Source organism: Melospiza georgiana, unplaced genomic scaffold, assembly GCF_028018845.1.
Source record: "Melospiza georgiana isolate bMelGeo1 unplaced genomic scaffold, bMelGeo1.pri scaffold_29, whole genome shotgun sequence".
NCBI classification, from domain to species: Eukaryota; Metazoa; Chordata; class Aves; order Passeriformes; family Passerellidae; genus Melospiza; species Melospiza georgiana.
The window spans coordinates 4013249-4038039 of NW_026652215.1; the positions used below are offsets into that span (position 1 = coordinate 4013249).

General features: G+C 45.8%; 1 protein-coding gene across 1 annotated transcript; it reads right to left on the reverse strand.

Annotated features, from left to right (window-relative positions):
• Positions 1-20266: 20266 nt before the first annotated feature.
• Positions 20267-21199, reverse strand: LOC131096459 (olfactory receptor 14C36-like). The gene has a single exon (XM_058044799.1). The coding sequence runs from the start codon at positions 21197-21199 to the stop codon at positions 20267-20269; it is 933 nt and encodes a 310-aa protein (XP_057900782.1).
• Positions 21200-24791: the final 3592 nt, after the last annotated feature.

Consider the following 24791-nt stretch of genomic DNA (forward strand, 5'->3'; position numbering starts at 1 on the left):
ATATGTATGAAGCTCATTATTAACTGTATTTAACCCGCCGTATTGATCAATAAAATTGAGCCTGTGATGATCAAAATGATGTCCTGGTTCCCTTCCGCCGACAAATGGTGGAGAATGCGGGCATAACCGAATCTCTGCCCTTTTTCTCGGATTAAAAGAAAAAGGGATTACGCCACGGTCCGGAAGTTGGGTTTGGGTCCCAGCAGCCGGGACGGTGCCGGAATTTGAAGCACCCTTAAGGTTCACAACGGTGACTTAAGCCAATACGTGTCGCAGGAGCCTGGAGAGCTGCAACAGCGCGCGCTGATTAATAGGTATGGATAGGCAAGCGGCATATGATTTATTTACCGCCTATTTAGAGCGGCGTGGGATAAAAGGGATAGATTTAAAAAAGGAGTTACCAGGGTTATTAGCTTATGGCCATGCTAAGGGTATCTTTTCTAATCCTCATACAGTTCATGAGTTATCAGAGTGGAGAAAGTTTGGGGAAATATTGTGGGATACAGTACTAGATGATGATAAGTCAGCAAAGAAATTCGGGAAGTTATGGCGGGTGGTGTATAACACGTTACTTCAGCAGGTCTCTGAGAGAAAGGCAGCAGAAAGGGCAACAGAAGCTCATAAGAGGAATATAGGGTATGGTCGTGAAGATGATCCCCTGGCACCCTCTGTAACTAAAGTACTTATGCCTAAGAGTCCCCAGCAAAGTGGTGTGGAGGATTTCTCTATAGGCGCAGTGGAACCGTCTGCACCTTTCCTGTCAGAGGGGGAGGGCGAGTCGGATGGTGGAGGTAGGAGCAAGCCAGCTTTGCCTCCGCCACCAGCTTCAGGCGGGTCGGATGGTGGGAGTAGGGGCAAGCCAGCTTCGCCTCCGCCGCCAGCCTTGCCTCCGCCGCTACCCCTCAATGAGCTGGCTCAGGTTACAGCTTCGGTGGGGGGGTCACCTCCTCAGCCCGAGCCGGCTCCGGTTTCACTGTCAGCTCCAGCGGGGGGGCCCCTGCTTCCCCCGCGCGAGCCAGCCTCTGCTTCACTGCCCCCCCCGCGCGAAACCTCAGTGTCTGCACTGAAGCGCCAGCAGCATAGCACCCTTAAAGGGCCAGATCCCATCCCAGGGGCACACCGTGATCCATGGGGGGAGATGGCTAAACAGAGGAGGGAAGCTTGGGCTGCTTTGGCGAAAGAAGTAATGCAAATGGGGGATGGTGAGGCGGTGGAAATAGCTTCTAGTCTTGCATGTCCAGTTACATACACACCACAGTATGATGCACAGGGGAACCTTACGCATAATATAGCAGAATATACTCCCTTAGATTGGAAGCTGTTAACTCAGCTACGTTCTACGGTTAGTCAGTTTGGAGTAAAAAGTGAACCTGTTAAGCAAATGTTAGATTATCCTTTTAATACTCAGGTTTTATGTCCTAATGATTTAAGAGGAATAGTTCGGTTGATATTTACTCAGCATCAGCAGTTATTGTTTAATGCACATGACCCATTACATGGAGTAACAGTAAAGGAGCTGATGGGCTTAGGGGCATATTTACGTACAGAGGCACAGATGATATCGGGAGCTGATAAACTTACAGAGTCTATGTGGTTAGTGCGTGCTGCAATAGACATGGTTAAAGAGCCAGGAGGGTTACCGGCTTATATGGGCATTAAGCAAGGAAGGGAAGAATCATTTGGAAATTTTATCGATAGAACAGCTACTGCTATAGATCGGGCTGGTGTTGCAGGGCGCTATTGAAGCAGGTGTGCCTTGCAAAATAGCAATCCAGCAACCCAAAGAGTGTTAGCTACTTTAGGGGCAAATTAGACTATTGAGGAAGCATTAGAGCGAATGGCATTAATGCCAACAGCTTCACAGGCATTTATAGCAGAAGCCTTAAAGGAATTAGGATTAGGGTTGCAAAAGCATAGTCTACTCAAAATCAGGTGTTAGCTGCTCTTGCTCCTCTCCAAAGCGGCTCACTGGCAGTCACGTAAAGAGGCTCGAGACCATTCATCAAGTGTTACCGATGCGGCAATGAGGGACAGACACAAGTTACTGCCCTGACATCGGAGACACCAGCTGCTGCCGTGACATCACTACTACCTCCTGTCTGCAACCCGCAACAACCGGGAGCCTCGGCTTGGACTTATCAGCAGCAGTAGACGTCACACTAATGACGAACCGGCCTGAGAGGATACCCACTGGAATAAAGGGTCCTCTTATACTAAATGGACAAACATGTGGAGCATTATTGCTGGGACGTTCCTCTATAACTATGTTGGGATTATTTGTTTTGCCTGGTGTTATCGATGCGGACTTTACAGGGGAGATACAAATTATGGCTTACACCCTTTATCCTCCGATTAAAATTACAAAAGGACAATGCATTGCACAATTGGTACCACTGTCACAAATGACATCGGGAATACAATCATTTACTGGGCAAGCACGGGATGAAAAAGGTTTTGGCTCTACTGGTGTTACACTTTTAACTGTGGATTTACAAAATAGACCAAAACAAAAGGTTGAAATTACCTATGGGCATCAAAGCATAACCCTTTATGGATTATTGGATACAGGAGCAGATACTAGCATCATTTCTCCAGAAGCCTGGCCACAACATTGGCCTCTATTTCCTTCATCAAACATGCTCACAGGAGTGGGAGGATTTACATTGGCAAGCAGGTCGCCGTCTTTGTCTGTGTGCATTGAGAATCAACAAATATCTGCTGTGTTTTCAATTGTTCAACTGCCTCCTACAGTTTCCTGTTTAATTGGAAGGGACATTTTAACACAATTGGGAGTGGTGTTAACTAATCAGCACCCTTTGGGGTAATTGCCATTGCTTGGACTTTCCCCATTCCACTCACCTGGAAAACGGATACACCGGTGATGGTTAAGCAATGGCCATTAAAAGGGGAGAGTCTTATGCATGCCCATGAATTGGTACAGGAACAATATACAAAGGGACACCTGCGACTGTCCACAAGCCCTTGGAATACACCTATTTTTGTAATCAAAAAGAAATCAGGGAAATATCGTTTGATACATGATTTGAGGGCTGTAAATGACCAAATGGAACCAATGGGGGCCTTACAGCCTGGTCTTCCAAATCCAGCTATGATTCCAGAACACTGGCCACTTTTAATTATTGACCTAAAGGATTGTTTTTTCACTATTGGCCTGCATCCTGATGACATGAAGAGATTTGCTTTTACTTTACCAGCAATAAATCGTAGGGAACCAGATAAAAGATTTGAATGGACATCTCTTCTGCAGGGCATGCGCAACTCTCCCACTTTATGTCAGCTTTATGTTGATGCAGCATTACAGCCACTACGTCGTAAATGGCCAGCAACTATAATATATCATTACATGGACGATATTTTGTTTGCACAGCAACAGCCATTCTCCTCTTTACAGATTAACACCATTAAAAATACTCTTGCTGCATATTCACTTGTTATTGCTGCAGAGAAAATTCAGACTACAAAGCCCTGGAAATATTTGGGATGGACTTTGACGGATCAAATAGTGATACCACAAAAATTGGAATTACAATTGGACATTAAAACTCTACATGATGCACAGAAGTTGCTGGGAGACTTACAGTGGCTGAAGCCTATTGTGGGAATACCAAATCACTTATTAGAAGCCCTACGGCCTTTGTTAAAAGGTGTGGACCCTACTACTCCTGTACACCTGACAAAGGAGCATCATCTTGCCTTGCAGCAAATTAGTAACTGTGTACAGCAAGGGTATGTGTCTCGTCGACAACTCGACCACCCCATTGACCTTACTATTTGGAATAGCCCTTGCCACTTGCTTGGTGCTCTCTCTCAGTTGCAAAAGAAAACGGGGGAGATACGGGTGTTGGAATGGTTATCACCACCACTACAGCATAAGAAAACAATATTTTCAAAAATTGAACAATTGGCTGCATTAATCAAAAAGGGGCGTCTCAGAATTCTTGAAGTGGATGGTAGAGAACCTGCTACTATTAGATTGCCTATGGAAAAAGAAACCTTGGACTGGTACTTGATAAATTCAAAGAATTTACAAGAAGCATTATTGATGTCACCTGCTAAAGTAGAGACTAGTAAATTAGTGCCTAGAGTTTTGCAATGGATGACAAAATGGAACTGGATTACTCGACCTTTAAGAGAAGAACACCCCATAGAAGGAGCTATTACAGCTTTTACAGATGCAGGAAAGAAATCAAGGCGTGCTGCTGTTACCTGGCAAGAAAAAGGACAATGGAAGCATCAACTCCTCACAGCAGACCCTGCAGATAGCTTACAAACTTTGGAATTGTTAGCAGTAGTATGGGCGGTGTCCAACTTACAGGAGCCTTTAAATGTGGTCACAGACTCTATGTATGTTGCAGGAGTAGTCAAACGAATAGAGGAAGCAGCAATCAAGGAAGTGAATAATAAATGATTGTATGAGTTACTGATACAGTTAAGGAAAGCTTTACGGGAAAGAGCAAACGGTACCCTTAAGCAGTATATTGAAAAACATCAAGATTTGACAGATCCACAAGCATGTTTGGCTAAGGTTTTGTATGTGATTAATCATTTATGCATTTTTGGGGAAGATGATACCCCCCCTGCAATGAAACATCATCCAAGGTCAGGTCAGGAAAATACTAAGGAAACAGAGGTCTGGGTTAAGTATAAGAACCCAAGCACAGGATTATGGGAAAAACCTGCAAAAGTATTATATTGGGGTCGGGGGTATCTTTGTGTTTCCTCACCTACAGGGCCTTTGTGGGTGCCTGCTAAGTGGACTAAACCTGTTTTTGATGCAGCCTCTGGTGGATCGCCTTACGGAGGAGGACAAGGAGCGACTGGGGAAGAAACTGCTTCTAGTCCTACAACCACTGCTGTTACAATTCAAGGGGTACTCGGAAGCGGTGGACAGAGCACTGACACGTCACTACCGGACGGCCCAGGAGTTGATTGGTTTCATTGACTCATTATCAACTTTTCACTTAACAGATCCAGCGAAACTACATTGCCTTGACTGTCACAATTCACATTGTGCTGCCTGGATAGCTCTCCGTTGTGGGGGTTGTGAAAGAACTTTTTGGATAGAACAATCATTATTACGGGATTTGTGGTGTCATACTTGTGAACACGAGCATACGTGGGGAAAAAGCTGGCAAGATGAATTAAGGAGACAAACGGGGCAAAACGCATATATAGCTTTAAATCTTTATGAGTCTCCTGAACAGAAGGTTCTTGCTTATTATCGATGGGAAATACAATGTATTGTAAATAGAATTAAGGTTCAAAGTAAATCACGTATAGTTTCTATAAGGTGTAGGAAATTAGTGCCTTTAACACAGCATTCAGTTGTAGGACCCTTCCAAGGGGATCCTGATAGAGCATTAGATTGCTGCATTGATAAGTTGAAAAAATTAAGTTTGAAAGTGGCAGGACCAGTGAAATTAGGAGCAGCAAGATTGAAGACAGATAAGAAAAAGAAGGCAAAAAGGGAACGGTCTCATTTGAATAGGGGTATCAGTGATTGCTAATTAATTTTCTATGATTAGAACAATTTTACTGTTGTGGGACCCTCGGGAGGATATAGTTGTTGAGGAGGATAACGAACAAGAACTACGATTACGAAATAAGATACACCTTGTGTTAAAGAAAGACCTTGAGCTGTTAGCCTCATATAGTAAAAAGGCTGAAGAGGCTTTGCGATCACCACTATTGAATTGGTTGCTTTGGGTTGAAGATACACAATTTTATACTGGTCCTTACTTACATTCGCTTCCTTGTTATGTTTGCAAAAAGGATAAAGATAAATGCTATGCATGGGTAGCTTTGCATTGTGCAGATTGTAATCAGGTTTATTGGTATTCACAGAAGTCATTGGGATATTTATGGTGTACATCTTGTTTTGGAAAGTGGATTCGAAATCATATCTGGGTTAGAGCTCTTGAACAAAGTACTGGCCTGCCAGGACGGACAGGATTACAGCTCTTTGAGAGTGCAGAACAAGTGGTTATAGCATATCTTAAGTGGAAGTTACAGGAAAACCTTAGAATATTTGAAATTACTAGAGCCTCACGCATCATAGCAGCTCGCTGCAAAGCTGATTTGCCTTCAAACTTACCTCGTGCTATACTTGTGAGCAAGGATGCTGATTTAGAATTAGATCAGTATATTCAAGAATTGACTCAGCCTTGCAATAGACAATCTAGCAAACCAGGGAAAAGACAGCGAAGAAAGAAAAAACAACGTAAGCAGAAGGAAGAAAAGGAGAAGCAAAGTAAGCAGAAAGAAAAATGAGGTTTGGTTTTGTTATACTGCTCAATGCTGTAACAAGTGAAGCAGTAGGAGTAACACACTTTAGTCAACCAAGGGAAAATATATGGGTAACACTTGCTAATCAAACTAACCAATCATCACTTTGTCTTAGTCTTGGAGGAGTCACTAACCCATTTCGAACATGCCTGGTGGGACTTCCGGTGTGGTCTCCTGGAGAATTTTGCAGTTTGATAAACAATCAAACCTTATGTATGTCTAACATGTCAAACATCACATTGCCGGTGCAACAAGGATATACTGCAGGTCAGAGTGATGGCTATCGTCAATGCTTACTAATCCAATCACTTAACACCTCTTTGCATTCTCCTCCTGAAGAATTGGATCTTTTTGGAAGTACAAATGCCAGCATATCTAACACTACAGCTGGTAGATGGTTTAGCTTCAAACTTTTGGGTGCTCAGAATTTAAACCAACCTAAAGAAACATGGGCCACCCTAGATTCATCCCTGAATGTGAGTGAATTCTCTCCACAGCATTACAGTCAATGTAACGGCACAAATATCACAGCACCAATGAAATTACCCACAGGAATATTTTTGATTTGTGGAGACAGGGCATGGAATGGTATACCAGCTAAACCACAGGGTGGACCCTGTTTTTTGGGAAAATTGTCACTGTTTCATCCTAATGTGTCCTTGCTAATGCAGCTGAGTCAAAATTCAAACAGGAGAAAACGTAGCATACATGACTTAGACTGCAGCAAGATAGGAGATCCACGATTTTGGGGCACATTCAAACAGGTGGTGGTTTCAACTATCTTACCAGGAGGATCTGCCAATAAAGCCATGAATTTGGCAAAACAATTAGGATGCTGGGCAAAGAATGAGCTGAACAAGACATCACAAATTCTAGACATGCTAACTGCAGATGTGCAAAGTGTTAACCATGCTGTTTTGCAAAATAGAGCTGCTGTAGATTTTTTGCTCTTAGCACAAGGGCATGGATGTGAAGAGTTTGAGGGAATGTGTTGCATGAATCTGTCTGATCATTCAGTGTCCATTCACACTAAGATAAAAGAATTACAACGGGGACTTCACAAACTTAAGGAAGAAGACGGTTTAGGAATTGATGAATGGCTTAAAGGCCTGGGACTCGGACCGTGGCTGAGGAACCTTGTGATCTATGCTATAGGATTGCTGGGTGTAATTTTACTGTTTTTGCTTATTTTACCTTGTATCTTTAACTGTATCCAAAACATGGTCAGCCGTACAATAGCAAAAACATGGCAAACTAATCTCCTTGCACAAGAAGAAAACGGGGGAAATGTGGAGAGCATTATTAATAATTGGTTAGCTGAGAAAGGCCACACTGATATAATGCCACTGGTTAAACTGAAGGAGAAAAGTCAGCAGTCAGCAAGCTAAAAGGAAGAGTCAGCAGCGACCTTGCTGCAACATGAGGATAGGGAGTTGAGATTAGCCCTGAATACATCCTAAGAATATGTAGAAAGTATCAAAAGTAGAACCATAGGAATGTAGAAGTAGGCGTAGGTGCTGATATGCAAGCTGACCAATCCTGAGCTCAACTTTTGCAATATGTATGAAGCTCATTATTAACTGTATTTAACCCGCCGTATTGATCAATAAAATTGAGCCTGTGATGATCAAAATGATGTCCTGGTTCCCTTCCGTCGACATGAAACTCATGCCCAATTCTTTTGGGGTAAAATCTGGCTGACTCTGAGTTACAGCTGGCCTAACTACCGTACCGCTTGTTTGCACTGGCTCCTTGTGACCATGCAGCCCAGCAGAGCCACAATGATGTCCTTGGTTCCATGAGGCTCCACAGTGTCACATTGGTCCCTTGTATCCATAGTGCTCTGTGGTGCCACAATGGCCCCTTCATTTCACAAGGCTCCCAAAAGTCACATTGGTCTCCATAGGAAGGAAACCACGGAGGAAACCTCCATGTTTCAGGAGCTGATGAATGGCAGCCACCAGAGGCCAAGGCAAGCCTGACCTTCCTGTCTTGGCAGGTTTGCTTGCAGCAACCCTTGGATATTTGAAATTATTAATGCGGAGTCTAATTTAAAACATTTGTGCCTGGAGAAGAGTTGTTTTTTTTTTTTCACAAAAAGAAAAGCACAGATTCCTTTCAAGTGTTTGGAAAACAGGTGAATGCTGCCCCTCAGGAGTGAAAGACAAGCCAGACTAATCTGTCCTGCAGCTTTCGTCTGGGAGCAATCCTTGGATAGACAAACATTGGGAGGTGGAATCCTGATTTTGGCCATGGATGCCTGGAAAAAATTGAGAGTTCTTTTCCAGAAAAAGAAAAGCCCAAAACTCCGGTGTTTCATTGGCAGATGGGAGTGACCTTCCACATTCCAAGGTCAAACAGACCAGTCAGATGACCCCTGGGAGGCCAAGGCTGCCACATGTATTTCATGTTCTCTTGTTTCCACAGGGCCCTGCAGTGTCACAATGGTTCTCTTGCTTCCATGATGCTCTCTGGTGTCATAATGGCCTCTTGGTTACACAAGTCCTTAAGGATCTTAATGGTCTCCATGGTTCCACAAGGCCCATAGTGTCATAATGGCCTATTGGTTCCATGAAGCCTTGCTGTGTCCAATGGCCCCTTGGTTCCATTGGAGCCCAGTAGTGCAACAATGATCCCCTTGTTTCCACAAGTTCCCATAGTGTCACAATGGCCCCCTTGCTTCCATGAGGCCCTGCAGGGTCACAATGGTCTCCATGATTCCATGGGGCCTTGCAATGCCACAATGGTCTCCATGGATCCATGGTGCCTCACAGGATCACAACGGCCCTTTGGCTCCATGAGGTCCTGAAATGCAGCACTGCCCTCTTGGTTCCACAAAGCCCTGCTGCTTCACACTGGCCCCTTAGGACCATGCGGCCCAACAGACCCACAAAGATGTCCTTGGTTCCACAAGGCCCCACAGTTTCACAGTGGCCCCTTGGATCCATGGTACCCTGCAGTGTCACAATGTTTCCCTGGTTCCACAAGTTCCTACAGTGTAACAGGTTCCACAAGGCCCTTCAGTATCACTATGGCCCATTGGTTCCACAATGCTCCGCAGTGTCACAATGGTCTCCATAGGAAGGAAACAAGCGAGCCCCAGTGGTGCAGGGGCAGATGAGAGGCAGCCACCAGAGGCCAAGTCAAGCCAGACTTGACTGCATGGGCAGATTTTGTCTGGGAGTAACCCTTGGATATAGAGAATTTTAGACGCAGAATCCCAATTTTGGCCATGGATGCCTGGACAAGAAAGACAGTTCTTTTCCATAGGAATAAAAGTACAGAGCCCCAGTGCTTCACAGTCAGATGGGAAGTGGATCTTGACACGTCAAATTCAGTGGGCCCTGATAGCCCCTAGGAGGCCAAACCAGACAGACCTGTTCCATGTTCCCTTGATTTCATGGATCCCCACATTGTCACAATGGTCTCGATTCCATGAAGTCTTGCAATGTCACAATGGCTTCTTGGTTTCATGAGTCCCAACAGAGCCACAGGAGTCTCTTGGCTCCATGCCGCCCCACTGTGTTACAAGGGCTCCATGATTATATGGACATCACAGGTCGATCACTGACCCTTGCTTCCATAAGGCCTCTGAGTTGCAAAATGGTCTCCTTGATTCCATGATTCCCGGATTCCACAGTCTCACCATAGTTTCTTTGGATCTCCATTGTCACAACTGACCCATGGTTCCATGAGGTTCTGTAGTGCCACCAGCTGTCAGAGGCTGGATGAGATCGATGTCCCGAGACACCTTGGGATGCTTGTAATGCCCGTGTGGGGCCAGGGCTGGGTCAGGCCTTGGTTTGTGGTGGGACAGAGCCCTGCCCAAGCCCTGGCCTGGCAGAGCTGTCAATCACACAGTAGGGGCTGTGCTAACCCAGCTCTGATTGGCCCAGCTGTCAATCAATCACACACTAGAAGCTGGTGCTACCCTGACTCTGATTGGGTAAACAACTAGCAGTCCTACCCCAGGGATGGGCCCATGAAGGCCCAGGGGGTTAAAACCAGGAGCACGAGGCCAGCCCAATGAGACAGAGTAAAAATCCGTTTTGAATTAGGTGAAGTGTCTAGGAGAGGTAAAAAGTCTTTAAGGCCAAAGCTGAAGGGGAAAACTGCAGGACAGAGATAGTGAGGAGACAGAGAAAAATAACCAGAAATGGCCACAAGGTCGATCTGCCCTGACCTAGAAATTCTTTTGATAAAGAGGAACTGGCAATAAATGTCACACGGAATGAATCTGTATGAACCTATTGTGAAACTGTATGCATATGTATTTGGAAGGGGAGATAAAAGGAAATCTGAAGTTCTCAGAGGTACACATGCCTTTTTTTAGGAGAGCAATCTCCGCATGCGTCCAGCGCTGTAAGAAACATACCAAGCTTTACAACTTTTACACAAAGTTGTGATGTTTCTTCTTTTCTCTGCAAAACATTATGGCGAGCCAGCCAGGCAGTTCTCTGTCCCCGCAGGGGCAGGGAGGATAGATGGACCTCCAAGGCGCGCCCTAGGATTTTTTTTCCTGGTGGGTGTCCACTTGTCTCAACTTGCCTCCTGCGAGGACAGACAAGGACCTGCTGGCTGCAGAGGAAGTTATGGTATGTACTGAGGGGCCCCTGGGGGAAAAGAGACCTAGGGAGTAAATCACTCAGAGATGTCTGGGTCCAGCTGATGGAGCAGCTGGAGTAGAGATGGGGGTTCATTGTTCTGACAGGGCAGACCGCTAGTGACCCTAGGGGTGGGTCGAATGAATCTCTATGTGTGTGTGTATGTATAGTGTCAGGACACTGTATGGGGGTTCATTGTCTGATAGAGCAGCTGCTAGCGACCCTGGGGGTGGGTCGAGTGAATCTCTCTGTGCTTGTGTGTGTCAAACACCGTGTCACTGTATGGTTAATTCATTGTATGGTCAGTGCACTGTTTGTAATCGTGCAAGTGTATAAGTGTATGGTGTATAAAAGAGAGTAGATCTACAGTGCCCTACAGTGCGTGGGGGTGAGTACTTCCCGTGTTTGAAGCAGCTGAGTTAGGCCTGAGGTGCTGGCTGCAGCAGGCTGTAGGGGCAGGGAGAGAAGTGCCCTGCGGAGAAGCAAGTGGAGGAATGTCAGTGATGGTATTTATTGTGTTTACATGTAGTGATTTGTGTAAATTTGGTACATTTTAAATGAGAGTACGAGCTCAGAGAGTTCCTTTGCCCTGGATGTTTGGACTTGATCTCTGGACTGTGTGCTGTTATTTTGATTGTGTCCAGGAAAAACTGATGAGAGTAAATGCTGAATTATGGTATGCCGTGTTGTGTTGAGAAAAGTGGGCACTTTCAGAGATATGCCCTTTCCCAGTGATTTTGTGTGGTGACTTTCTTCCACTGCATTGTGGTAATTTGATTCTCAGATTGTATAGTGGTGTTTGTGGAGATTTTAAGATTTTGTTTGCAACAAGAGTAACATTTTACACAGAAGAACTATGGTATGGTGATTTATGCTTAACTATGATAAAGCGAATTAAAGGAATTCCAAGAATTCTCCCCCCCTCAGCAATTCAAGCCTTGGCTCTAGTGAATTTGAGATAAAGGGGGGGGTATGTGTGTCTGTGTCTGTGGGCATATCAGAGTTCCGGCTGTGACATGCACAGCCTTTCTGCAAGGCAGTAAAACAAGTGTAAGTAGACACAGTGCTTAATTAGATTGTGCAAGAAGAGAACTAGAAAAGATTGATATTTTGGAAAACAGAGTTTAGATAGAAGAGATGAATGAGTTTATGAGACTTCAGCTGGTACTATAGTAAGTCTGGACTGGGAACGGCCTGCGGTAGGGATTTAGAGTTCTCTGTAATAAACGGAATAGCCTGCCTTTGCGGGCAATTCTGGGGAGCCTTTGGTGCATCAAGAGGCTGGCAGGCTGCTTGGGTATTACTGCAGTGTGGTGTTTGTGAGAAACGCTAGTATTGCTGTTCTAATGAGCATCAGGGAACATGCCCCGAGTGTAAATTAAAGATTTCTGATCAAGCTGATTCAGAACCTAAGATCTTAAGGCTCGTGTGTGGGAAATCACATCTGATACCTGCCACCTGGATCTGTGTGGGGGTGTGGGAGGAAGACTGAGAAACTACTGTGAAGCTTGGTAAAGAGAAGTTTGGGGGGAAGCGAGACAGGGCAAGGAAAAAGAGATAATGAGAACTGACCAGAGCAAAGAGGTTCCTAAATTAGCCCCTTTTAAGAGGGGCTCACTGGGAGAAGGCTGCCAGTAAGAGCAGCTCAGAAAATAAAAATATTTATAATATTTCATTGCAGTTAAAACTGTTTTAAAATAGGAAGGTAAATGGGATGGGGTTTTGTATGCTGATATGTCTTTTTGTTTTAAGAAATCACCAAGAATGGCAAAGAGACTGTAAGATCAGACCGCCCTCTGGTCTTGGTCCTTGAAAAAGGAAAACAAGGCAAAGAGAAAGCAAATCAAACATGTTGTTCAGCATGCAGCATAAGATAGCAACGTATAAAATCAGGCAAGGATTATCATGCTGAAATGCAAAGCAGTCACAGTTCGCAAAATGAGTACATATGATTTGCTAAAAGCTCCTCCCAAGGTAAGGGAGGAAGGGTAAAGGTGACCTCCCCAAAAGGGAAGAATTTTTGTCGACACAAGGGTTATATATTCAGTTTTAATAAAGCTTTAGTACCTGTGGAGAATGTTTATGTTGTAGTGAGGAGAATGAACAACTGGCCAGTCTGAGAAGGCATACTTGTGCAAACCTTTAAAGTAACATGTGTACTATGTGTACCTAAAAGCTTTTGTACAGTTCGCTCAATTTGCTAAACATTCTCAAATGAGAAAGGTTACTCTGGAGGCAAATGATATAAAGAGGTTAGGCTTAACATTAACAGACACTGAAATTAAAGACATTAGTAAGGAGATATTAGAATAAGGAAATAAGTGTTTTCAAGGGTATGGGCCTCTGCTGTACCAGGGAGACTGAAAGATGCTCCCCCATGAGCATCAAGCTTAAGGAAAGAACACAACTAGTGAGAACTGAGTAGTACCCTCGAAAGGAAGATAAGGAAGGAATCAGCCAAATAACTGATAGTACTGGATTAAGGGCTGTCAATAAGATAACACAGAATTTATACCCTGTGGTAGCAAATCCATATACCTTACTGACTTGTTTAACACCTGAGCTAACCTAGTTCACTGTTTTAGGCCTAAGAGATGCCTTCCTTTGCCTCCCTATCCACAAAGCCAGCCAGAAATTTTTTGCATTCAAACTCAAGCTCACATAGTCCATGTGCCTGAAGGCTTCAAGATTCCCCACTCCGATTGGAGAACAGCTTGCAAAAACCCAGAGTCCCGGGAAGCTCCACAAGAGGAAAGGAGGCTGTTGCAGTACGTGGATGATCTTCTAGTAGCCACTCAGATGAGGGAAGCAAGAGAAGTCTGGACGGTAAGCCTTTTGAATTTCCTAGGACTCCAAGGACACAGAGTCTCAAAGAAAAAGGCACAGGTAGTGAAACAGAAGGTAATCTACCTGGGGTAAGAAGTGAGTGCTGAGCAGCAGACTTTAAGGCAGGGAAGCCCTATGCCAAACCCTGAAACCCCAGACAACGAAAGAACTCCGAACCTTCTTAGGCATGGCAGGGTAGTGCCAGCTGTGGGTTTATAATTATGGACTGCTCGCCAGACCCCTCTATGCTCTTATTGCCAATGGAAACTGAGATCTGCAGTGGACAAAAGACACCACATGGGCCTTTCTCCAGCTAGAGAGTGCCCTCATGTCGGCTCCAGCTTTGAAACTTCCAGATGTAAGTAAACCATTCTTTCTATTTTTCCACGCAAGGAATTGCCCTGGGAATATGGGCTCAGGACTTGGGCCCATACTGAAGGGCAGTTGCTTACTTCTCTAAGCAGCTAGATGCAACAGCCAAAGGATGGCCAGGTTGCCTCAGAGCTGTAGCAGCAGTTGTGCTGAATATTCAAGAGGCACGCAAGTTTACCCAGGGACAAAAATGACTGTGCTAGTGTCCCACACAGTGTCGCAGTACTGGAAGTAAAGGGTGGCCACTGGCTTTCACCACAGAGGTTTCTGAAATACCAGGCCATCAGGGTAGAGCAAGATGATGTAGAGATAGTGGTGACTAATATTGTCAACCCAGCTTTTTTTTCTGTGGAATCAAGGAGAAGCAGTACACCATAGTTGCCTAGAGACCATTGAAGCTACCTACTCCAGCCACCCAGACTTAAAGGACACTCCTCCAGACGATGCAGAGACCTGGTTCACTGACAGGAGAGCGACGTTGCAAAGTTCACAGTGACTACCTGCAGAGAGGTAATCGAGTCTGGACCCTTACCAACAGGTACCTCCGCGCAGAAGGCTGAGATAATTGCCCTGACCCGTGCCCTGGAAAGGGCAAAAGGGAGGAGAATAACCATCTACACAGACCCAAGGTATGCATTTGGAGTCATATATGCACATGGAGCCATCTGGAAGGAGAGGGGACTGCTGACCTCACAGGGAAAGAAGAGACAATCCAGATGCTGGAAGCAGTTCAGCTACCTGAAAAAGCATATTAAGGCACACCAGAGAGTGAGCTTAAAAATGGAGGAAAGAAATGAGTTGGCGGATGGAGAGGCAAAGAAAGCAGCAAAGGGTGAGGTACAGATTTTCCTCAAAGTTAAGCCATCATACAATAATACTAATCAAAAGAGACGTACAACTGCAAGGGGTGGGCTACCATTGAAAGAGAGCTAGTAATCCCTTCCCATTTTCGTGGTTACTAGTGAAGGAAGGGCACTAGAAAACACACTAGAGCCTAACTACTTAAAAGCCTTTTATAGAGAGTGGCTCCTTTCTCAAAATGACCAAGGCTGCGAGTGATACAGAGTGCATTGAAATGAAGTATTGACTTTGAAGTAGTAATTTCCACAGGCATTCTAGAACACACATCTGATTGAAACAATCGTTGTATCGTTGTCAGGAATTTATATGCCACTATCACTAAGGTGAGCCGACAGTGTGATCCTTGCCTCCAGACTAACCCCAAAATACCCCCTGGCCAAAACTCGGTCAGACTGGGAGAGGCCATGGGCCTGTACAGCAGTGGCAAATCAACTTTTCAGAACTCCCAAGGAAAGGGGGGTATCAGTATTTACTGGTATTCATAGATACATTTTCAGGGTGGCCAGAAACATTCCCCACCAGAACTGTCAAAATTCAAGAGGTGACCAGATTATTTTTACAAGAAATAATACCACACTTCAGAGTTCCAGCCATGATATCCTCAGATAAAGAATCACATTTCATTTCCAAAATAGTGCAACAGATTAGTAGCCATCTGGGCATAGATTAGGAACTTCACACATCATACCACCCCCAATCAAGCGGCCAGGTGGAGAGAATGAATAAGACTGGGGCAAGAAGTTAATCTACCCTAGCCCAAGCTCTTCCACTAGCACTATTGCAAATTCAAACTAAACCTTGAGCTAAAGGAATGCTGAGTCCTTTTGGAATGCCTTATAGAAGACCATATAGAATACAAAGGGAATGTCCAGAATGTCCACCTACATGGTGGCATTAAGCAAACAGCTCAGAGTACATGTGGCTGGAACTCGGAGCAAAGAGTTAGATAGCCTAGAGATAATGTATATGTTAAGTCTCTTACAGAGACTTAAGACTTCGGAACCACAGTGGGAGAGACCACTGCAAGTACTTCTCACCACCTTCACTGCAATCAAAATCAAAGAGCAAAACGCCTAAATTCATCACTCTCGGGTGAAGAAGGCCCAGAAACCCCTTGAGGAGTGACGCCAGGAGACAATGAACTGAGACTAAAACTTACTCGGGCAAACTGAGTATATTGCGGTCGGGAGTACCTCATATTTTAGTTTGTAGAATTGTTTTGTGTATAATCATAACTGAAGTTTTAGAACTTGAGAGTAGCTCTATTCAAAGCAATGCTGAATGGCCTTGGTCCCTGGCATTTAATCAGTATACTGGATCCATAGGAAAACCTTCTGAGATAAAAGATTTAAACATATCTACTGTAGTCATCCACGAGAATCAGGTATATGAGGAGCAAGAATGGCAGGAACAGGAACTGTGGACACTTCAAGGAATCAGAGGAGAAGAAATCAAAGTAGGGTGCCAGGTCATCAATAGGGTAGCTTATGAGAGACCAGATGTAATTAGTGTCTGAACCTCCCCTGGTGTATATGAACACCAGGAAGTCTGTGATAACCTAAGTGAATCAGACTGTTGGTGTAATTTCACCTTGATACAGCCTGTAGAAGTGACCTGCCTTTGAGCTTGAATTACTATCAGACTTTCATTTGAATTCGAAGTGGACACTGCACTTTTTACCACAGCAGGGCCTTATACACCCCATACTAGTTCAGACTCTACCAAAACTCCAAACTAGAACCTAACGTAGTAAAGAATGCGACTGAACAACAGCTATTATTCAATCCAGAATGGTCTCTCAAATGTGTGGAGTTGATAATGCAAATTAGCATCTCAAAAATCCAACCAGCCTGCTCCTCCTCCCTAAAAACTTCCTTTGAGGGCTGGACAACATGGTTACAAAAACAGGCATATCTCAGGACAAGAAAGGAAGGAGCCAGCTCTCCTGGTGCCTAAAACCAGGAACACCAAGAAATCAGTTTCCCTAGGTCATTTTCCAAGCTGGTTGGCTGAACACTCAAGCAATGGCTGGTAAAGGGTGCTGAACTGCAGGTGGTAAATTAACCCAAGCAAGGAAGGTGATTTTCTTTATTTATAGCTATCCCTTTTCCTACTGAGATCTGGATCAGTGATTGTCCCAGTCTGAGGCGGTTGGATTCTGCTTAAAAGAGGTGGAGAGAGACCCCCCCCCCCCCTCAGAGCTCAGCAGCAGGCTGTAGGATTTTGTGCATCACTTTTGTGGGGAGTGTTTCAAGTAGCAGAAACCTGATCCCAGTTTCTTCTGAGGCACTGCAATGAATTTAGGCTCTTCTCTCAGACTTCCCCTTCATTATTTACTTGAGGCTTGGACCTGAAGCTAGGGGCAAGGTGGGTGAGGTTTTGTAGACCAGGAGAGACATTCCTGCTTGCCACACATCTGGGAAATCAGGTGCTCTGGAGGGGGAAGGAGATTCCTTGAGGTCTCTACATTTCAGAACAAACATCTGCCTCAAGTATGACCTAAACCTCTGTCAGATACACTTGTGAAGTGTGTCTGAATTTGCAGTGTGAGCCCAGCACATCCCTCTGGCAGGGAGGGATGGTCATGGACAGAAACAGTTCCTGTTCCCCATAACAAACATCTAACTGGCATATTAGGGACAAGATTAGGAGTTTTAAATGGAATTGATTCAGAAATACTGGTGAATAAACTGGCCACTGCAGCAGGTAGCCTAACAAAATTGAAGCAGCCTTTATAGTAATCTCTATTGGCATTAGGAACTAGCCAGTGACAGATTTCAAATGTACTGCCAAAGTAAGGAAGTATGAAAAGGCCGGGGACCAAGACCACACAGTTGATAGCAGAAGCACTTAGTATAGTTCAAGATAATGTGTCTTTAGCTTTCAGTTGTATACAAGCACAGTTATGGATACAAGCAACAGCAGCTCTGATCAAATGGGAAAGGGGTGAAGGTAATTTTCCAGCTGAAATTCAAGAAATTGTGTGGGATAATGCAATTGATATTGAAAGGAAGTTTCAATCCTGGTGGACTATGGTGAATTTCACCTGTGATCCTGTTTCTAATGTGGCAACTGCCTGTGTGCTTACCGTACGTAATGCCACTGTTTATGTTATCCATCCCATCGTTGCTCTAGGATTAAACCATGAAAAAAAAATACTCTATCCTCCAGAACATAGAGTGTGGGCACGAAAGATGAATGGAAAGTGGCAGACAGTACACTTGGAATCCTGCATTACTAGAGAACAGATGGGATTAATTTGTGAAAGCAATACTATTAATGCTCAGGATGTGTGTTTGGACACTGAACAGAGTATTTGTCACTTTGAAATTCATCCAGTCACTGACCAGAGAACTGTGCTTGTATATACTGGAAAATGGTGTATGCTTGAGAACTGCTTGTGCTGCTGTACAAATTGATAGCAATGATGTTATTCTGTCTAGTAGAAACCATTCTAATCTCTGTATTTCTAATTTTGTTAAGATTATTGGGTGTGATTTTTCGTATTTGGTACCAGTAATATCCCACCAGCTGATTTAAGGCAATTACACAATGTATCACAGACTACCACCTACCCCTAGTGGGATGAACCTTTCATTGGTAAAACAATTAATTAAGCACCAAGACCTATTGGAAGGCTTGAAAGGAATCCAAGGAAGCGGAAAGAAAACTTTAATTACTGTCCAACATGATACAAAGGAGATAACCAGAGTTCTACAAAGAATAAAACAAAATATGAATCGTCACTGGTGAGATGTGATCTTTGGGTGGTCACCAACTGCAAATGGAATCTTTAACTTGTGCCACCCCATTGTAGCTTTACTAATATTAGTTGGGATAAGATTAGGATTATCTATTATATTGTTAATTTGGAACTGGAGAATGCTACAACGAATGGCTGTACTAACCTCTGTGTCAAATGTACATGGTGAAGCACTAAAAGACACTTACTGTCATGAAGGTTTTCATTAAGTAAAAGAATTTACTTATTTCCTAGGAAAGGGGGGAATGAGACAGAGTAAAGATCCATTCTGAATTAGGTGAAGTGTCTAAGAGAGGTGAAAAGTCTGTGAGGCCAAAGCTGAAGGAAGAACTCGCATGCCGAGACAGCAAGGAGACAGAGAAAGAAAAACAGAAAAGACTACAAGATCAATTTGCCCCCGACTTAGAAATTCCTATGATAAAGAAGAACTGGTGCTAAATGTCACACGGAATGAATATGTATAAACTTATTGAGAAACTGTATTCATATGCATTTGGAAGGGGGATAAAAGAAGACCCAAAGTCTTCAGAGGTATGCATGCCTTTTTGGGGGACTTGCGTCCGGCACCCGTCGTAATAAAAGCATTCCGGGCTTTACAACTTTTACAAAGTTGTGAGGTTTCTTCTTTTCTCTGCAAAACAACCATGGGGCCATTGTGACACTCTGGGGCCCCATGGAACCAAGGGGCCACTGTGAAACTGTGGCACCAATGAGAACATTGTGACACTGTGAAGCCCCATGGAACCAAGGAGTCCACTGTCAAATATTGGGGCCCTATGGAACCCAGGAGACCAGTGTGACAGTGCAGGGCCTGGTGTAACAAGGAGGCCATTGTGACAATGAGAGGCCTCATGGAACCAAGGACATCTTTGCAGATGACACCAAGCTGAGTGTGAGTGTTGATTCTGTGGGAGCATAGGAGGGCTCTGCACAGGGACCTGGACAGGTGGATCTAGGGGGTGAATCCAACAAGGGGAGGTTTAGGAAGACCAAGTGCCGAGTCCTGCACTTTGGCCACAACAACACCTGCAGCACTACAGGCTGGGGACAGAATGGCTGGACAGTAGCCAGGCAGAAAGGGACCTGCAGGGACTGATGGACAGCAGGCTGGGCATGAGGCAGCAGTGTGCCCAGGTGGCCAAGAATGCCAATGGCTCCTGGCCTGGATCAGGAATGGTGGGGCCAGCAGCAGCACAGCTGCTGTGCCAACACTGATCTGCCCACAGCTCTGCACACAGACATTGCTGCTGCAGCTCCAGAGAAGGGAACAAAAGGGCATCTATGCAAAACAACTTGGCTGGGAGATCCTTTAGTTCCTTTAAAGCCACAAGTGCGTGGCCCCTCATTGACACAGTCTCTGGCCACAGGGAAGTTGGAGAGAAACAAAATGAGAAATGGCAAAAACAATGACATTTCTTTGTGGGCAATATGAAAAACTAATACAAAGGAAAAAAAGAACAAACCACAACCAAAGCAACAAGAAGTATGAAAGATGTCTTTTAGTAGAAGTGATAGGCAGAAATTGGCCAGCGTTTTAATGTTCCTGAATGCATGCAGCCATCAGTCTCCACACTGCAGCCTTGAGCTCCTGGTTCCTCAGGCTGTAGATGAGGGGGTTCAGGGCTGGAGGCACCACCGAGTACAGAAATGACAGGGCCAGATCCAGGGATGGAGACAAGACTGAGGGGGGCTTCAGGTGAGCAAAGACAATAGTGCTGAGGAACATGGAGATCACAGCCAGGTGAGGGAGGCAGGTGGAAAAGGCTTTGTGCCGTCCCTGCTCAGAGGGGATCCTCAGCACAACCCTGAAGATCTGCACATAGGAGAAAACAATGAACACAAAACAACCCAAACCTAAACAGGAACTACCAACAATGAGCCCCAGTTTCCTCAGTTTAGACTGTGAGCAGGAGAGCTTGAGGATCTGTGGGATTTCACAGAAGAACTGGCCCAGGGCATTGCCATGGCACAGGGGCAGGGAAAATGTATTGGCGGTGTGCAGCAGAGCATTGAGAAAGGCACTGGCCCAGGCAGCTGCTGCCATGTGGGCACAAGCTCTGCTGCCCAGGAGGGTCCCGTAGTGCAGGGGTTTGCAGATGGACACGTAGCGGTCATAGCACATGACGGTCAGCAGATAAAACTCTGCTCCAATGAAGAACACAAAGAAAAAGAGCTGTGCAGCACATCCAGTGTAGGAGATGTCCCTGGTGTCCCAGAGGGAATTGTGCATGGCTTTGGGGACAGTGGTGCAGATCATGCCCAGGTCGCTGAGGGCCAGGTTGAGCAGGAAGAAGAACATGGGCGTGTGCAGGTGGTGGCCGCAGGCTACGGCGCTGATGATGAGGCTGTTACCCAGGATGGCAGCCAGGGAGATGCCCAGCAAGAGGCAGAAGTGCAGGAGCTGCAGCTGCCGCGTGTCTGCCAATGCCAGCAGGAGGAAGTGGCTGATGGAGCTGCTGTTGGACATTTGCTGAGGCTTCTGGGGACCTGTTCATGGAGAAAGGACAGTGACAAGTCAGGAGAGGCTGCTTGGAGCCAAACCTCGTCCATTCCCTGTAGACAGTCCCTATAGCTGGGACTCACTCTTCCCCCTTCCTGCTCTGGGGGGAACCTTTGTCTGCAATCAGAGCACAGTCACACTCCCAGGTCACCCTGGGATAAACCAGCCCCTTCCCAGATCAGAGGATCCCTGAATGTCTCACCCTCTCTAAAGGTGTCTGGGTAAGGTCTCAGCCCCCCCTTGTACCAAGGACACTCACGGCTCCCTGGGCAAACCCAACAGCATTTCCTCAGCTGTGGCAGCTCTGCCCTTCCCCGTGGGACATTCAGGGAACTCCCAGAGGCTCTGGCACAGATTTGCACCCAGGAGGGCAGCTCAGAGCTTGGAAGGGCACAGCAAGGAGATCCCTGGCTGTGCCCATGATGGGATCTCAGGGAGGGGGCTCAGCTCATTCCCCTTTCCCATGGACTGCTTTGCCCACAGCCCCACAGGTGCCAGGGAAGCTTGGACACCTCATTCCCATGGACACACCCCTGCCTGGCAGGAATGCCAAGGGCAATGCCTGACTCAGCTGCTGCAAATGCCAGAGCCTCCCTGAGAGCAGCAGATAACAGTGACAATATCAGGGCAGGGCAGAAACAAGAGAAGATGTTGTGTGCCTGAGAGGGCAGGGCAGAGACAGCCGGACACTCAGGACAGTGTTCCCATGCCCACCTGTGCCTGGCACCTCCCACACACCAACAGTGCCCTCAACCTGCCCCCAGCTCTGCTCTCTTCAGCCCCCTCTCCTTCCCTGAGCATCTCCCTGGGCCTGGACATTCCCTCCTGAGAGGAGCCTTGTCCCTGCCCGTGCTCACAGAGCCCATCCCAGCCTGTGTGCCCTGGCCGGGGCCCTACAGAAACCTGCCTGTGTGCAGGGCCCTGGCTGGGGCAGGCTCTGTGTGCAGCTGGGCAAAGGGCAGCTCAGGAGTGCCCTGCTGGGCCCTGCAGAGTTGATGCTGCTGCTGTCCAGGGCTGAGGAGTGGCTGAGGGCCCTTTGGGAGGCTCCCAGCAGAGATACTGACCAGCTTAAGTCACAGTTCTGCAGTCCCTGTAAATGTTCAAACATTCGTTGTAAGATCCTGTGTGTCCCTTTCAACTCAGAATATTCTGTGATTCTGGGATTACAATTCCTGTTCTGCTTCTGTCATCCCCCTGTTGTCTATAATCAAGAGAGAAAAAAAAACCCTTCCAACTATGTTAGAACAGTAAAGTAAGAAAAGAGACACTTATAGGAAGCTTTCAGGTGTCCCTTTGAGGATGTAGCACATCCTGGCCCCTGATTTCAGCAATTTATCAAGGTTGATAAATTAGGATATTTAACAGGAGCATCCAATATGAGATTCAGTTGCCCTGGTTACACACCCCTGGGACAACCAATTGGAGTAGGTCCAAAGGCTTCTTTACCTTCACTTTTTGTTCTGATTGTTCACATCGTGGTCAATTAAAAAAATGTTTTTGTAGGTTCTCTTCCTCATAATAAGATTATTGGATAGTAAGACTGATATGACAGTATTTCAGAAATGTATTTAGACAGTGAGATTATTGTTCTAAAATCTAAGAGAAAGGTTAGGAACTGTACTATAGTTAAATAAGGATTATAAGTATGTAAGTATATAATAGTAATTTAATACTGTTAATTAAAAATGTAGTAGTGTTATGTAAGGATTGTAGATTTATAACTATATAATTGGTAATAATTAACAGAGCTTTGAGTATATAAAAAAGTATAAAATGTATAAACCTTTTTGTCATCACCCCACCTTTCCCCCTTCTCCAAGTAGGAAATTGAAAACACTCTCAGTAAAGCTCCTGACCTTTACAGCAATCCCTGGCTTACCTTCTTTGGGAAGTGTACTCCGGAGCTGTGCCCAGGCAGGTCTGAAGCTGGGAGCAGCCCTGCCCCACCCAGCCCCTCTCTGCAGCAGCCCCTGCCCTGCTCAGGGTGGCTCCTTCCCCCCACAGCTTCTCCCCAGCGCTGGCAGCAGCTCCCCGGGCCGGCTGAGAGCTGTCCCTGGCAGGCAGCAGAGTCCCTGCCCCAGCACAGCACCCTGGGCTGCAGGACCCTGCTCTGCAGGACAGCCCTGGGCACCCCTGGCTGCAGCCCTGGCTGCTCAGCCCTGCAGCAGAGCCTGGCAACAAGAGCTGCCTTGGGCTGTGCCTGGGCTGGGGCAGCAGGGAAAGCCAGCCCTGCCCTGGGGACACAGCCCTGCCCTGGAGCAGCTCTGAGAGTCCTCCTGAAAGGTCCACATAGCTGTGGGATGTGCCTGCTCCAGGAGATCCTGGCAGGAACAGCAGCTTCTCTTCCCAAAGCCAGGGAATGACTGTTTCAAAGCTGGGCTGATTTCTGCTCTAGTGAGCCCTGAGTGAGCTCTGCTCGGTGCTCCCAGCCCAGGCTGAGTTTAACCCCTCTGTGCCCCTGTGCTGTGCCCAGGGGGGCTGCAGGCAGTGCCCCAGCCCTGCTGGGCTGTGCACAGGAGCTGCTCCTGGCCAGAGCTGTCTCTCTGCAGCACTGCCCTTGCCAGGAGCTGCCTCTGTGCCAGGAGCCTCTGTGCAGGTTTTTCAAAGGACTTTCGGTTTGGCTTTTGCCTTGGAGTCTCTAAAAGTTTTGTGCAATCATGGCCTCCAATTATCTGCTGTACTTAGTCCCTGGAGAGGCTTTGTCAGTAACAACACTCAGTGGAGCTCGTTTATGCTTCAGGGTACTTGAGTTTTTTCAAAGTACTTGATGTTTCCCTTTTGATACAGAATCTGTGAGAGGTTTGTGCAATCATGGCCCCAGTTATCTGCTTTAACGAGTCCCTTGAGAGCTTTGTACTGAAACTTAGCAGGGCTCATTAATGCTTTGAGATACTCAAGGTTTTAAGGTACTTTCTGGATTTAAGAATCCTTTTAGGTATTTTTACAGATTTTCCTTTCCTCACTGAGTCTCTGAGAGGTTTTTGTGCCATCCTGGCCTCCAATTCTCTCCTCCAAGGAGTCCATGAGGAGCCTGTGTTGTGTATCTTTCCCCTTTCTGTTTTACAACAAAGATGGAACTTAAAAAATTTTGTAAGACTTTCTAAAAGCATTCAAACAATCATGGGAACATTAACAATACAACAACAACCACCAAGAGAATTAATAGTCCTGTTTTAGATAGACATCATCCAACCCTTTAGTCCCTTGGACTGGAAGAGTTTATTGAACCAGTCTTTTTTTTCCACTTGAAGCTTCTTGAATCCTTCAAGTACCTGAATGCTCTTGTGGATTGACTCGCTGTGGATGGAGAGGTCCATGCAACACATGCCCTCACAGTCTACACAGCCATGCCCCTGTTCCCAGAGTAAAAACTCTATCGCTGTTCTGCAAGGTGGCATGTTTGATGGTCTCTATGTCTGAGAGCAGGCCACTCAGTGTGAGGGAGTAACATTGGTTTGCTTACTTAACAGGCACCCAAGATGGTCTAATTGTCCTAAAGTTTTAGCTGCAGCCACCCAAGGTAGTCCACACTGGGGATGCTACCATCCAATACCTGGAT